The sequence below is a fragment of the Corvus cornix genome, chromosome 3 (assembly GCF_000738735.6).
Source record: "Corvus cornix cornix isolate S_Up_H32 chromosome 3, ASM73873v5, whole genome shotgun sequence".
In the NCBI taxonomy this organism is placed as follows: domain Eukaryota; kingdom Metazoa; phylum Chordata; class Aves; order Passeriformes; family Corvidae; genus Corvus; species Corvus cornix.
Window position 1 is genome coordinate 92,808,343 of NC_047056.1, and position 12,603 is coordinate 92,820,945.

At 34.7% G+C, this 12,603-nt stretch overlaps 1 protein-coding gene across 1 annotated transcript in view; it reads left to right on the forward strand.

Annotated features, from left to right (window-relative positions):
• Nucleotides 1-12,603, forward strand: part of CSMD1 (CUB and Sushi multiple domains 1) — a 1,117,781-nt gene that overhangs the window by 578,051 nt on the left and 527,127 nt on the right. Inside the window, exon 4 of the mRNA XM_039568608.1 lies at nt 3,110-3,304. Coding sequence (XP_039424542.1) covers nt 3,110-3,304 — 195 coding nt within the window. The remainder of the gene's footprint in view (nt 1-3,109; nt 3,305-12,603) is intronic.

A 12,603-nucleotide genomic window follows, 5' to 3' on the forward strand; every position in this document is an offset into this window, starting at 1 on the left:
ATGGTGAAGATAGACACTCCACTTGAGGAGAAAATCATCAGAGAAAGATATCCTTGGCTATCCCATTCTGCATATTTTTGCTAAGACTAAATACAAAGACTAAACAGATTATTTTTCAAACACTGTAATTACTTTTTTTTCCAAACTTGGAAAGGATTTGGGTGAAAAAAAAAAGGATATGAAGCATGGTGAGAGCACTCTGATGTTAGTTCTATATAAAAAATCCATTATCTTAAGTGCTTCAGTGCAGTATAGTTTATAATAGTTCTCAATATGCAGTGAACATCAAATTATTTAATGAATCAAGATCCTGTGACTGCAATCTTATTGACAGTAGACCTCAGTGACTCTACAGACAAATATGGGTCTTTTACTGAAAATTTGGCAATGAATTTAAAGCTTGATGGATACATATGATAGCTTTGGTCAGCTAGAATTCTCATAATCCAAAGATTAAACTATTTTTTTCACTGTTAGGAACCTTCAAAGGCTAATTCATCTTAGGTCTAGACTAGAAGCAGTGAAGTCTGTGCAGATGAAACTGTGTCTATCTCAATATACTTCATCAAAGTTTTAGAAAAGCACATAAATAATGTAGTTGAATGCTTGAACTTGAAAAGGGGTGAAATCCAGTGAACTATTACATGTATTATTAAGTATGGCTGTCATTCTCAGATCACTCATTTTTTTCCTGGGTTTTAGGAGGTTGTTGTAAAGTGTGTGCCAGTTTCAGGATGTCAAGCACCATTTTCTCTGGAGTTCTTGACAAACTCATAGTGGTAAGATGCAGGTAAACATCATATAGTAGAAGAATTCACACAGATACAAGACTGACTTGCTGCAATACAGTTTCAACAGTTAGCCAGTGACAGTTGTTATTTATATGGCAGATACAGATTTTCTGTGATGTCTTGCTTTAGGAATGAAGTTGATCAAAAATCATAGTAGCTTTGAATAATGCTTTTTTTTTCTGACAGAACACCCTCTCATAAAAATAAAATCTGGCTTTTGGATTGTATAAATTTTTGCTGCATGCATCGGATCTTTTGATGAAACTACTTCAATTTACAGTTCTTTGTAAAAATGTTTTGATTAGAAAATAAGGTAAAGAGATCCTTGTCTCAAATCCAGGTATTCTGCTGTATCAAAGGAGGTAACAAGTTTTTATTTGTTTGACTTGTATTGAACAAATGCCTGTTAACCTATCCTGACTAAGGCAGCAAAAAGGGGAAAGTTTGAAAAGAGTGAGGTAGCATTTCTCATAGTGCTAAAAACATGTAATAACATATAGCAGTACATGCTGTAGCTTATAATATATCATTGTTTTCAGCTTTTAGGAATACCAATTAGTATCTTTCTTCTATTCCAATTATTCTGATGTCTTTTTTTTTATATGTAATCACTTTATTTTATATGTAATCTTTCTCATATATGTGAATCAAACACTGACTTTTTTAACAATGTGAGTGAGCACATCCAAAGAAATAGCCTAGTCTGTTAAGCCTGCTGAAACAGTATAAAATAAGCCAGGTATCATATTGTTTGCTTCTACTTTGGATAGCTGTTTACAAACAGCCTTAATTAGTTTCCATAATTCAAGAAATCTTAGATCTTTGATCTGCAACTTGAGTAGAACATATGTCTAACTCATAATTCATTAGAGTGTTAGGTGATTTTTGTTCCCTTGCTAATATTTTATAGAATTATTTTGGTATTTCTATCATAAAATTGTGTTGTAAGTGACAGTGTTCTCTCTTTTAATTTTTTTATTTTTATGTTTCTTGACCTTTTCAAAATTTTGTTGTATAATTTGCATTGTAAATTAAGTGTAATTATTATCATTTAAATGCTACTTTGACTAACTGAGTAATGAATTAAGGGTGTGCATTCAATAATTGAACTTATGTGGTATAATGGAGAATAATTGATATTGGTATATTGATATAATGCTTTACAGCACTCTAAGGATATACTTGTGTTGAGTAACTAATCCTCTCAACATGCAGGTTATAGGTTGGCATGGTTATGTTTAATCTGCAGATGGGTAGAGTAAGGGAAAAGAGAAGTATGGGGTGAAAGAACTTGTTCATCAAACCTGTGGCTTCTGAGATGACACCTGAATTATATGTGAGCTTTTCAGACCACCATTTCTTTGATGCACATGTTTATCTTCTGTGCTCTGTTCATTACTCATTTCAGCTCCCTGTACTTATTTGTTCTTCTCTAAGGAAATTAAAGGATTTTAATTTGTACTACTTCAATGAAAGGAATGGTGTGCCATTAAAAACTTTCAAAGAAATTTGAGAACAAAACGAATTCCATTTTCCTCCTTCCCTACACTTTTTGTTTTTTGTAGGTGGAGAAGTATAATCTTTAAAATGGTAACTTGTTCAGACAACGTCTTTCAAATAACTAATATTTACAAATGGTAGTAAGTTTCTGCAATAAAAATGTCCATTCATGTTTTCCCAATGTCACTGCTTAGTTTTCCTTCATATTTTCTGTTTCTTTTAACAAATATTGACTTAATTTATTTTCTAGAACTTGAACTAATTTGAAACTAAGAAGAAAATCAAACATTTTTGTATATTTGAGACTTTAATTTACTGTCAGAGAACAGTTAATTATTGGATTCTGTTAAACTGCTATTTCACCACCTAAATGAAAGCTGTACTTAAAGAGCTTTCTACTGCCCACATCCATAATTATGTTGTGTGAATATCTTTGCAATATTTACAAAGTAGAATTAAGTAAAAAGTTCTTTCACTTAATTCAAAGAAATGCAGCAAGATATGTAGGATACTTTGATAGAAAATAGATCTGTAAAGAACTTAATTGAAGGACTGTTAAACCAAGAACTGAGTTTGAAATTAGTTTTGAAAATGATGATATCTGTTACAAACTGAAATATTTTGTGTAAGTAGATTCCGTAACCTAATTTCACCTTATTTGTATAAGAAATACAGTTTAAAAAAAAAAAAAGAAAAAAGAAAAAAAGAACCAAAACACCACAACCAAAGCCAAATAGTTAATTATTGCTGTTGGGCAAGTATTTATTATTTTTTCTGCAAATTTTAACTGTAATGTATTCCATTCTTTCTTTTGACAGTATTACCTAGTCATACATGTGGCAACCCAGGAGAAATACCTAAAGGAGTACTTCATGGAACCAGATTCAACATTGGGGATAAAATCCGATATAGCTGTATCTCTGGTTACATCCTAGAAGGCCATGCCATGTTGACATGTATTGTGAGTCCTGGGAATGGCGCATCGTGGGATTTTCCAGTTCCTTTTTGCAGAGGTAAAAAATGAAGGAACAAAATATCTTTTAAATACAAACAGCAGATTAAATAAATTTATTCTGAGGTGCTTTTTTCCCTAAATGTAAGTGTACTAATGTACTGTCTAAAAATTGACACTATTTAAAACTGTAATTACTAAAGCAGTGACACTCCAGAATTTTCATTCAGAGATAGATGTTATCTACTTACCTTTTATCCTTTCCTTTTATATGGGCATAGCTATATCAATTTCATGGCAGGACCTGGCCAGGAAAAAGCTTCAATGATGTAAACTTTTGAAGGATGGTCCAGTCCCTTTGAGGCCCAGTCCTGCTCAGAGCATGGATATCTTCAAAGTTGTGTCAGACTGCTCAAAGTTTTGCCCAGTTAAAAATTTAATAGCTCCATGGATGGAGATTCTAAAGTCTCTCTGGAAACCTGTCATGGTTCGCAGCTACCCTTATTCTCATGTCCAATTTAAATTAGAATTTTAGAGATTATGTCTATTTCCTCTGCTGCTGTTGTGGGTCTATGAAAAGATCCTCTTTCCATTCTGGCTCTTTCCTAAACTAAACAGTGCTGTTAGATTTTCACATACTCTCCACTTGTTCAGGCTGAAAAATCCTTTTCCTTCATCCTCTTGTCTCATACATTGTGTTCTTCATCATCTTGAAGTTTTAGTGGCCATCCTCTGGGCGTGTTCTAGTCTGTCAAAGTCAGTGTCTCTTTTGTACTGAAAGACCCTAGGTTGGACAAAGCATTCTGGATGAGGCCTCCCAAGTGTCAAGCAGATGAACTCTAACTCTCTCTCTTTACCTGCTGGCTATGCTATTGCTCATGCACCCAATACAAGGTAAGCTGTCGATACTGCAGAAGTGCACCACACACTCGGCTTGTGTTTCACAAGGACTTCAGGTCCTTTTGTCAGAGCTGCCACCTAGCAAATAATTTTTGCATGGGATGATCCTGTTCCAGGTACAGGACTTTGCATTTCTGTTTTGGAATTTTATGAGATTTCTGTTATTCTTCCAGCTTGTCAAATCCTGTCATAAAAGTTTGTCTGAATTGCAGTCCTGCCCCTCAAGACATCAGCCCATGAGATCCTCTTTATCACTTCACAAATAAGCTGAAATCTGCTCTGCTCAAGTCCAAGAAGTTAATTCTATAAATTGCCATTTTCAATTCCCTCAAGATATTCAGCTAATGGTTATTGTGACCACAGTTGCTGTTGAATATCACTTATCTGAATGTTCTTTACTCCTAGTCCAACTTGCCCTCTCCAGTACCTGCATTAAAAAAATTATTCTAAACGACATTAGCTATCTAGTTCATTGCTTGCCCTCTGCTGTGCTCTCATCCCCAGAGATGCTGGGGTGGTTAAAATCATTGATCATAACCAGACCTAGTGTCTGGGAAACTTCTAGTACTTTAACAGTTTTGATCACTGCTCAGTCAGATGGCCTGTAACAGATATTCACCATAACAACCTCCCTCTTGATTTTCCCTTCTCATTCTAGCCCACAGGAGCTCAAGAGCTCACTGTCTATAGTGCAGCAGAGAGAACTCTGTTATTTCAAGATCCTACTTTGTGTAAGGTGCAGCCTCTCCTTTTTCCCTGCATTTCCTAGGAGTCTGTGTCTATCCATTGCAGCCCTTCAGTTGGGTGAACTGTCCCACCAAGTCTCTGATCTCAGTAACACCACAGTTCTGTGACTGTATATGCACTTTCAGTTTTTCCCATAGAGCACATTTTTGCATACAGGCACATGAAATGGCTTCCTGCTGCTTTGTGAGAGGGAGGGAGAGAAACATCCATTGCCTTGTCCACCCCGTCTTCTTCCATGGGCCTGTTCTCCCTTTAGGTTTTCACCTGTGTCCATGACAAACTTAGTTTAGAGCTCGCTTCACTAGGTCAGCAAAACTCTTGCCCTGTTCAGACAGGCAAATCCTATGTCTCCCCTCCTGTCCTCATTCCTTGAAGGGCACCCTGTAGTCAAAGAGATCGAAGCCCTGTTGCCCAGCACCAGCTCCTTAGTAAAGCTTTGTTCTGCTGGAATTTGATACTCCTACCTGAACTTTTCCCCTTGTATTAAGGAGAACCCCTCTGGTCTCCTGTGCTCTTCAGCCTATTCTCATGTCCTGTGGATGCCCTTTACTGCTACTACTACCACTGCCTCAGCAGTATTACTGGTACCCCTGTGGATGAGCAACAAAGGGCAACTGTTTTACCCAGTAACGGTTACTTGTGACTGAGGGCTCTTATATCGTAATTCCTCACAGCAAAGAAATATTTTATAATTTTCTGTGCTCCAAAACAAATGCAAGGGTTAATAATCAAAAAAACCCAACAAATATTTTGGCCATGTCTGTTTTTTGTATTTGATTTCAATCAGTTTTCAACAGAGATTTCTTTTACTAGTGCTTCAAAACAGAAAGAAACAAAAATTTTCTAACCATTCAGCGTCTGATCTTAGATGTTTGGTTTTTTGGGGTTTTTTTGTCCTTTTAGTAAGAGGCAGCAAACAGGTGTCAGAAAAATATAAATGAGTCCATGGTATAATCAATGTCTACTAAATATTTCTTCTGTTTCTGCAGATACTGCCTGTTTTGGCAGTGTTTGCCTACATACAAATATCTTTAACAGGACTGAAATTCTGTCCATAATTTTTAACTCTGTGAATATAATCTTTCAATAAAAAATCAAGTGTGGTCCTAAACCTCCTGCAGAACTTACATGAAATCCAAAGAATTCTGTGTACATTCTGACAAGAAATGAGGATCATAACATAAAAGTTATTTAACAGCTAATGATTTATGTGAGCTGAGCCATTGCCTCAGTGAATTTTAGAATCCATGTGGAATGTGGATTTGATAAGAGATTTTAGACATTCCTTTTTTTATTTCATTTTATCAGTCTGGAACATATGCCATGAGGTAGTCCTTTTCATTCACTATGTCTTCAAGCAAGACATGTTCCCCTATTATTTCTCTAAGAACCTTGATCTTTTCCATGAAAGCATCTTTTGTTACAGTTTTGTTTCCAGATGGTAGTCTTCTTTCTTGTCATCATAAACTAATTTCATGGTACACATGTAAGATAATGTTACAGAGTTAAATAAAGCTCTGTGGCTTATATACTAAAAAATCTTAATAGCCTTGTTCTCTGTGATATGTTTCCCTAGTTTTGCTGATGCTGAAAAATTACTATTTTCTACAGTTTTGTTGCATAATAATTCTAGAAACATTAAGAAGCTGGTGTCCCATAATTTATAGATTGTCTAACTGTATAACTGCTGTTTTTGCCAGAATTCCTAGTGAACTTCTATGTCTCCAGGAGGATGTAGACAACATTGATTCTTGTATTTGCCATTTTATTTCACTGGCTGCTGCTCAGTTTCAGAGGTTCTCTTTTTAAAGTGTAGCCATAGTGAGAGTGGTGGAGCTGGACTGTACTGTAAGCTCATTGATGGCATAGAATGAACTCTGAACAAAAATCAAATGAGTCAATGATATTTTTATAAAGTTTAGAGAAGTTTACTGTCAAGACATTTGCTTTTTTTTTTTTTTCTGTTTTCTTTAAAAAAAAACTCTGGCTCCCCCAAATAGAAAACAATCAGCAAAGAAAAGTTCAAAGGTAAATCCTGAAATGTGAGGTAATTATTAAAACTTATTCCTATTTTTCCATAAGGTAAATAAGAGCAACTATGGACTTTTCAACTATTATAAGAAAGCCAGGAAGTTTACCATGAGTTTCTGCAAAAAAATTGTATAGGTGACTTACAAAAATATTCAGAGAGAATCAATGGTTCACCTATATTTTTTTAATATGGGTTTTTTCCTGAGAATTAAAAAGGTCTTTTTTGTCTCAATCTCAGCTACCATAATAGGATCACCCGAAACATTTACCTTCTTTGTCTTGAGGTTGAAATAGTGTGCAGTACAAGTCTGAAACATTTTGAAAGTTAATTTCATTCTCTTCAGTAGTTCCTCTAATAGCTGATTTATGATATGTGACTACTTCTAAATGAACTTTTTATAATTAGGTTCTCAATTCTCAGTAATTTTGAGAATCCCTAGTTGATTATAGTTGCATGAGTCGAGATTTTTATGAAACTAACATTAGGAATACAAATTGGATTAGTGATATTACAATGGTAAGCTTTTTCTCACAATAAAAGTAGCTGTGAAGAGAAGAACATGTAATATATTATCATTAAAAACACATCCATCTATTGGAGGGAAAATAAAGAAGACAATAAAGTAAAAAAGATCATATGTCAGAAAAGTCCAAAAGGAACAAGTAATAATTAATCAGGTTTCAGATTTAAGAACTATTACTGAAGAAATATTGTGGTTAAAATATATATATTTTACATACACACACACACACACACATACAGGTATATTTATATATATCAAAAATTAAAAAAGATATTCCTAGATAAAGGAAGAAAGGAAAAAGAGTCTATGATTCACTTAGAATAAAATAAACTGAGATGCAGAGCTGATATTTTTGAAAAAAAAAAGCTAAGAGAAATTGATGGTTTTGTTATTATCCGTACCTTCTGTGGTAGCAAGCAATTCTCTGATATAATTTCTTCTCAGCCAGTTGATGTTTAGACAAATACTGCTTAATAAGTTTAAGGAGGAGAAAAGATGTCCTGATCCCACATTTATCCATGTTTACAATAAAAAAATAAAAAAAAAATTAAAAAGGGAAATAAAAAGAACATTTTCCAATAATTTTGCTTATTAATGTTACATTACATGATAATATTTTCCCTGTATCCACCCTATAGTCTATAATTTTTACAGTGAAATAGTAGATTCCTGTCTGAGCAATTTTGTTCACTTACAGAATAATCTGATTTGGTGCAATGTTTACATTGAGATGAAATTTGGAAGCCCTCATTGTAACCAGTAAAATAAGTCAGAGAAGTATTTCAGGAAAAGCAGATTGAAAAGCAGATACTGTGTAATTTCTTACACAGTAGTGCAGGACTAGTAGATCACACCCAACAGAGGTGTGGACACAGCTACAAGTACTCATTTATATATCTGTGTGTGTGTGTGTGTGTATGTATATATATATTTACACATACGTGTATTTATGTTTAGATGTTCTTGTTCTAACATGTGTCAGTAGGTATGGAGGGACCTGATAAAAAATTGAAAAGATGCCAGGTCAAAGACTGATCTGTGAAATAAAGGGCCTGGAAGCTGGGAGTAAATGAAAAAATGAGATGACCAGTATAAGAAAACATAGCCGAGGTATCCAGAATAATAACGTAAAGTCAAAGAATGGAAAACAAAACTTGAGCCTGACCATTAGAAATATGAGCAAAGTTTATATCAGAGAAAGATTCATTTATTAAAAAGGAAAAAAACACTTCAGAGGCAGTCATAAAAAGATGAAGGATTTGATAACTGCCCATAGAATTACGGGAATAACTGGATTAACTTTCCTAATTATTATAAAAAAAAAGTGAAATTTTCAACAATCATTAATTTGGTCTCAAAGAATTCAGCCCTTTCTCTTTTTGCTTTAAAATTAGGACTTTACTGTTCATTCATTGTAGACTGTTACTTTTAGATATATTATCAGTGTCAAAAATATATTCTGAAGTGAGGGATAATCATCACTGGAAAATAGTTTAGGATACTTTACTGTAAAATAAGATAATATTTACAAGATATTCTGAAGATTGATCTTTTATTTCTGTGGGAGAGAGAGTATGAAATTACTGCTGATTAATTTTTGAACTTCTTAATTTAACTCTCTTCTCTTAAACCAGGTTTTTGCATTAAAAAAATTTTAGAGCTGGGGTTTTGATTTTAAGTTTGCTCAAGTGCAAACTATCAATTAATCAATGAGCTTTTCTGCCAGGGTGACAAATAATTAGTCCATCACTATTTCTGTATTATTTGAAAAATACAACTTTTTTGACCAATACAGCAGATATCCCATCCAGAGTGGATAGAGAGGAAATAGGTCTTTGTAATATAACAACCAATATGATAGAATAAATAATTCAAGCTTAATAAATTAAGCAAAATGTTTAAAAAATAAAAACAACCTGTGCAAGACTACCCACCTGAGTCCAGTATTCTCAGGGCCCATAACTGTGGAATGACCCCACCAGGGTCTACTTAGATCAAGGTCACTGGAATGTCAAAGCTAAAATGTTCAAGGTAGTGCTGCAGCTGGAATGGTTGCCCACAGGTCCCTAAACAAATTGCAACAATTTGTGTGTTTCTATTTTGTACATAGTATTAACTTCATGTGAGAAATATGATTATTTAATATATGTAAAATAGATTCTGTTTTCCTAAATCACAATAATTCCTGAAATTCTAACCAAAAAAACCCCCCAAACATTCTACTTAGAGAGCAATCCAAATTATTTTGAAGTGCCCTTTGACAACCGTGGAGAGAGAAATAAAATTAATCTTAGATGCATGGTCTAATGAGTATTTAATTTATGTGAAGTTGATCAACAGCAAGAGAAGAAATTGAGAAAGGGAGGCAGACTGATTAGAGAACTTAGCTGGGATGCAGTACATCTGGATTCAAGTGATGATAGAAAAAAAACCAAGCAACTTTTATCAAGTTTCTATTTTTTATAACACAGAAAAGAAGCAGAGCTTTTACCTATTCAAAATAAAGTCTGTAAAAACCTAAAACAGTAAAGAAGATAAAGAAGTGAAGGTATATATTTTGATGGTTAAATAGCTGTCTGCCTTTTGCAACTAAATTAGGTAAATGAGCTATCAGATGAATGCATAATGCTACACCATTGTAAGACTTTGTGATGTGTTTGGTCATTCTGAATCTGCAGTTTAGCAGTTTGACAGTTGGCATTGACGTGCTAGAAGTTATTTTTAAACTTTCCATGCATATACTATGACTTGTTTTTAGGTTTTTGTCAGTAAGACATTTTAAAATGGTAATTTTAAAGTCCTATTTTTAAAAAGTTATTTAACAAACTCCTCATATTAACCTTTTTGAAAATATACAGAGCATGTGTTTGTGTAAGTAATCATTCATCATTATTTCATAGATGTGTTCTCTGTACTGATTTTTTTTAATGAGGTACAGTTATCTACTTTCTCACAAACAAACTACAGAAAAATGCTATTTAATAAAGAACTGAATAAATCTTAGAATCATAGACTGTCTCAAGTTGGAAGGGAGCCATAAGGATCCTTGACTCCAACTCCTTGAAGGGCTACGTAAAATTAAACCACATGACTAAGAAAGAGCATCATGGAAATGCTCCTTGAACTTCAACAGGTCTGTGCCATGACCATTTCCCTGGGTAGCCTGATCCAGTGACTGGCTGGTCTCCCAGTGAAGAACCTTTTCCTAATGTCCAGTCTCAGCTTCCTCTGACACAGCTTCCTTCTGTTCTCTTGTGTCCTGTCGATGGTCACCAGGCAGATACCAGCATCTCCCCCTCTGCTGCCTGCCTGGGTTAAGTTGCAGACTGTCATGAGGCCATCCTTAAGCCTTCTCCAGGCTGAACAAGCCAAGTAATGACCTCAGCCACTCCTCCTAAGTCTTGCCCTCAGGACCTCCTCTGCACACACTCTAGTAGTTTGATGTCCTTCATATGCTGAGATGTCCAGAACAGCACACAGTACCTGAGGTGGGGCCATACCAGAGCTATGCAGAGTGGGACAGTCACCTTTGGCTGGCTGGCAATGCTGTGCCTGATGCCCCCCAGGATATGGTTGGCCCTCCTGGCTGCTGGGGCACTGCTGATTCATATTCAACTTGCCATTGACCCAAACCCTCAGACCTCTCTACATGGAAGTGCTCTCCAGTCTTGATAAAGAACTATTTCAGTGAAGCTTTTAATAAGGCTTGCTGAATAATTTATGCCCGAGGTTCATTTAGAACCCTCTAAAGCTGCAATTTTCTTTAATTGATAAGACTTATAAAATGTGACTCAAAATGACAATATGTCATTTGATGACGATTCATAAAATATCACTCAAGTTTTTAATTGCACCTATGCTATTGCAGGTGATAGATAAGGAAATGACTACCAATGACATAAGAAGAAAAACTTTATTACTATGAATTTTGTATTTTAAATCACCACTGTGTTTTTATCACTTATGTTACAAGAGTAACATATTAATGTGGTTTTTCACATGAAGACCTTTCAATATAAACTCAAGTGGAATAGCCAACTCCAATATTTCAATTCAGATTCTTAATTAATTTTGAAAGATTCTAAATTAATTTTGAAAGGTCAGGTTAGTTTTAAGGTTTCAGCTTTGTTTAGTTTTGGTTTCATTATGCAATAAATGTTATTTTACTTGCCTAACCATTTTATTATCTTTTATATTAAAAAAGGCATATGGAATACAGAACATTGCACTCTGGAAAGCATTTGTGTGGTGAGGAGAGAAAAGTCCTGTAAAAATGATTGAATGTTCAAAAGATACCTAAACCAATTCAAAGGATGTTTTCTAAGATACCAATTTTTTTCTTCATCCTTGGCTATATGCTCATCAAGACTTGCATCTCACTTGTAGCAAGATTCATTTATGCAAAACATGGCTTACTAAAATTTTCAGATTATTATTTTTGGTGAAATCACTCTTTCTATCTTGAAGAAAAATGAAAGGTTTTTCACTGACTTCCATGGTGGTACTTTTGATTTTTTGCATGCATAAACTTGATGGATATGTTTATCTGTTTTATCTAAGCTACACATCTATACAGTGTACATACTTTTTTTCAAGTGGTGCCAGCCATATGTTTTTGCATGTGTACTTTATATGAGATGCATATTCTCTAAATTTGGAGCACTTAATTCCTGACTACTGAGAGATCCAAATGTTTGTAGCTTTATATTTCAAGTAGTCATTTATGCTGATACAAACAGCACTTTGTGCAGTTGCTTACAACTTGAAAATAACCATAAGTGTTTGGAATTAATTACTTGCACATTTTAAAATGCAATTTGTAAATCACATAGAGTTTGAATTCATGAAGCCTCAGGCACTATCTGCTATCAAATTACTGCAAGCACAGTGATGCATTAAGATTCCTGAGCACTGTTCTAACTCTCTCAAAAGCATGACATAGAGAAGGCCATGGCCAAAAACGATGATCAGTCCAAGGAGGCCAACTAGCTCTGGGACCAGCTGTGTAAGACTAGACAGTTTGCATCCTACTGTCTGAGCAGTATGGCCATATCCTGCCTGCCTGCACTCCCTTAAACAATGCTTTACTATTCAACAGTCTGGTTGCCTTCGCCTGTGTACCACTTGTGACGAGGGAAATTCCCAAAGCATATCCACA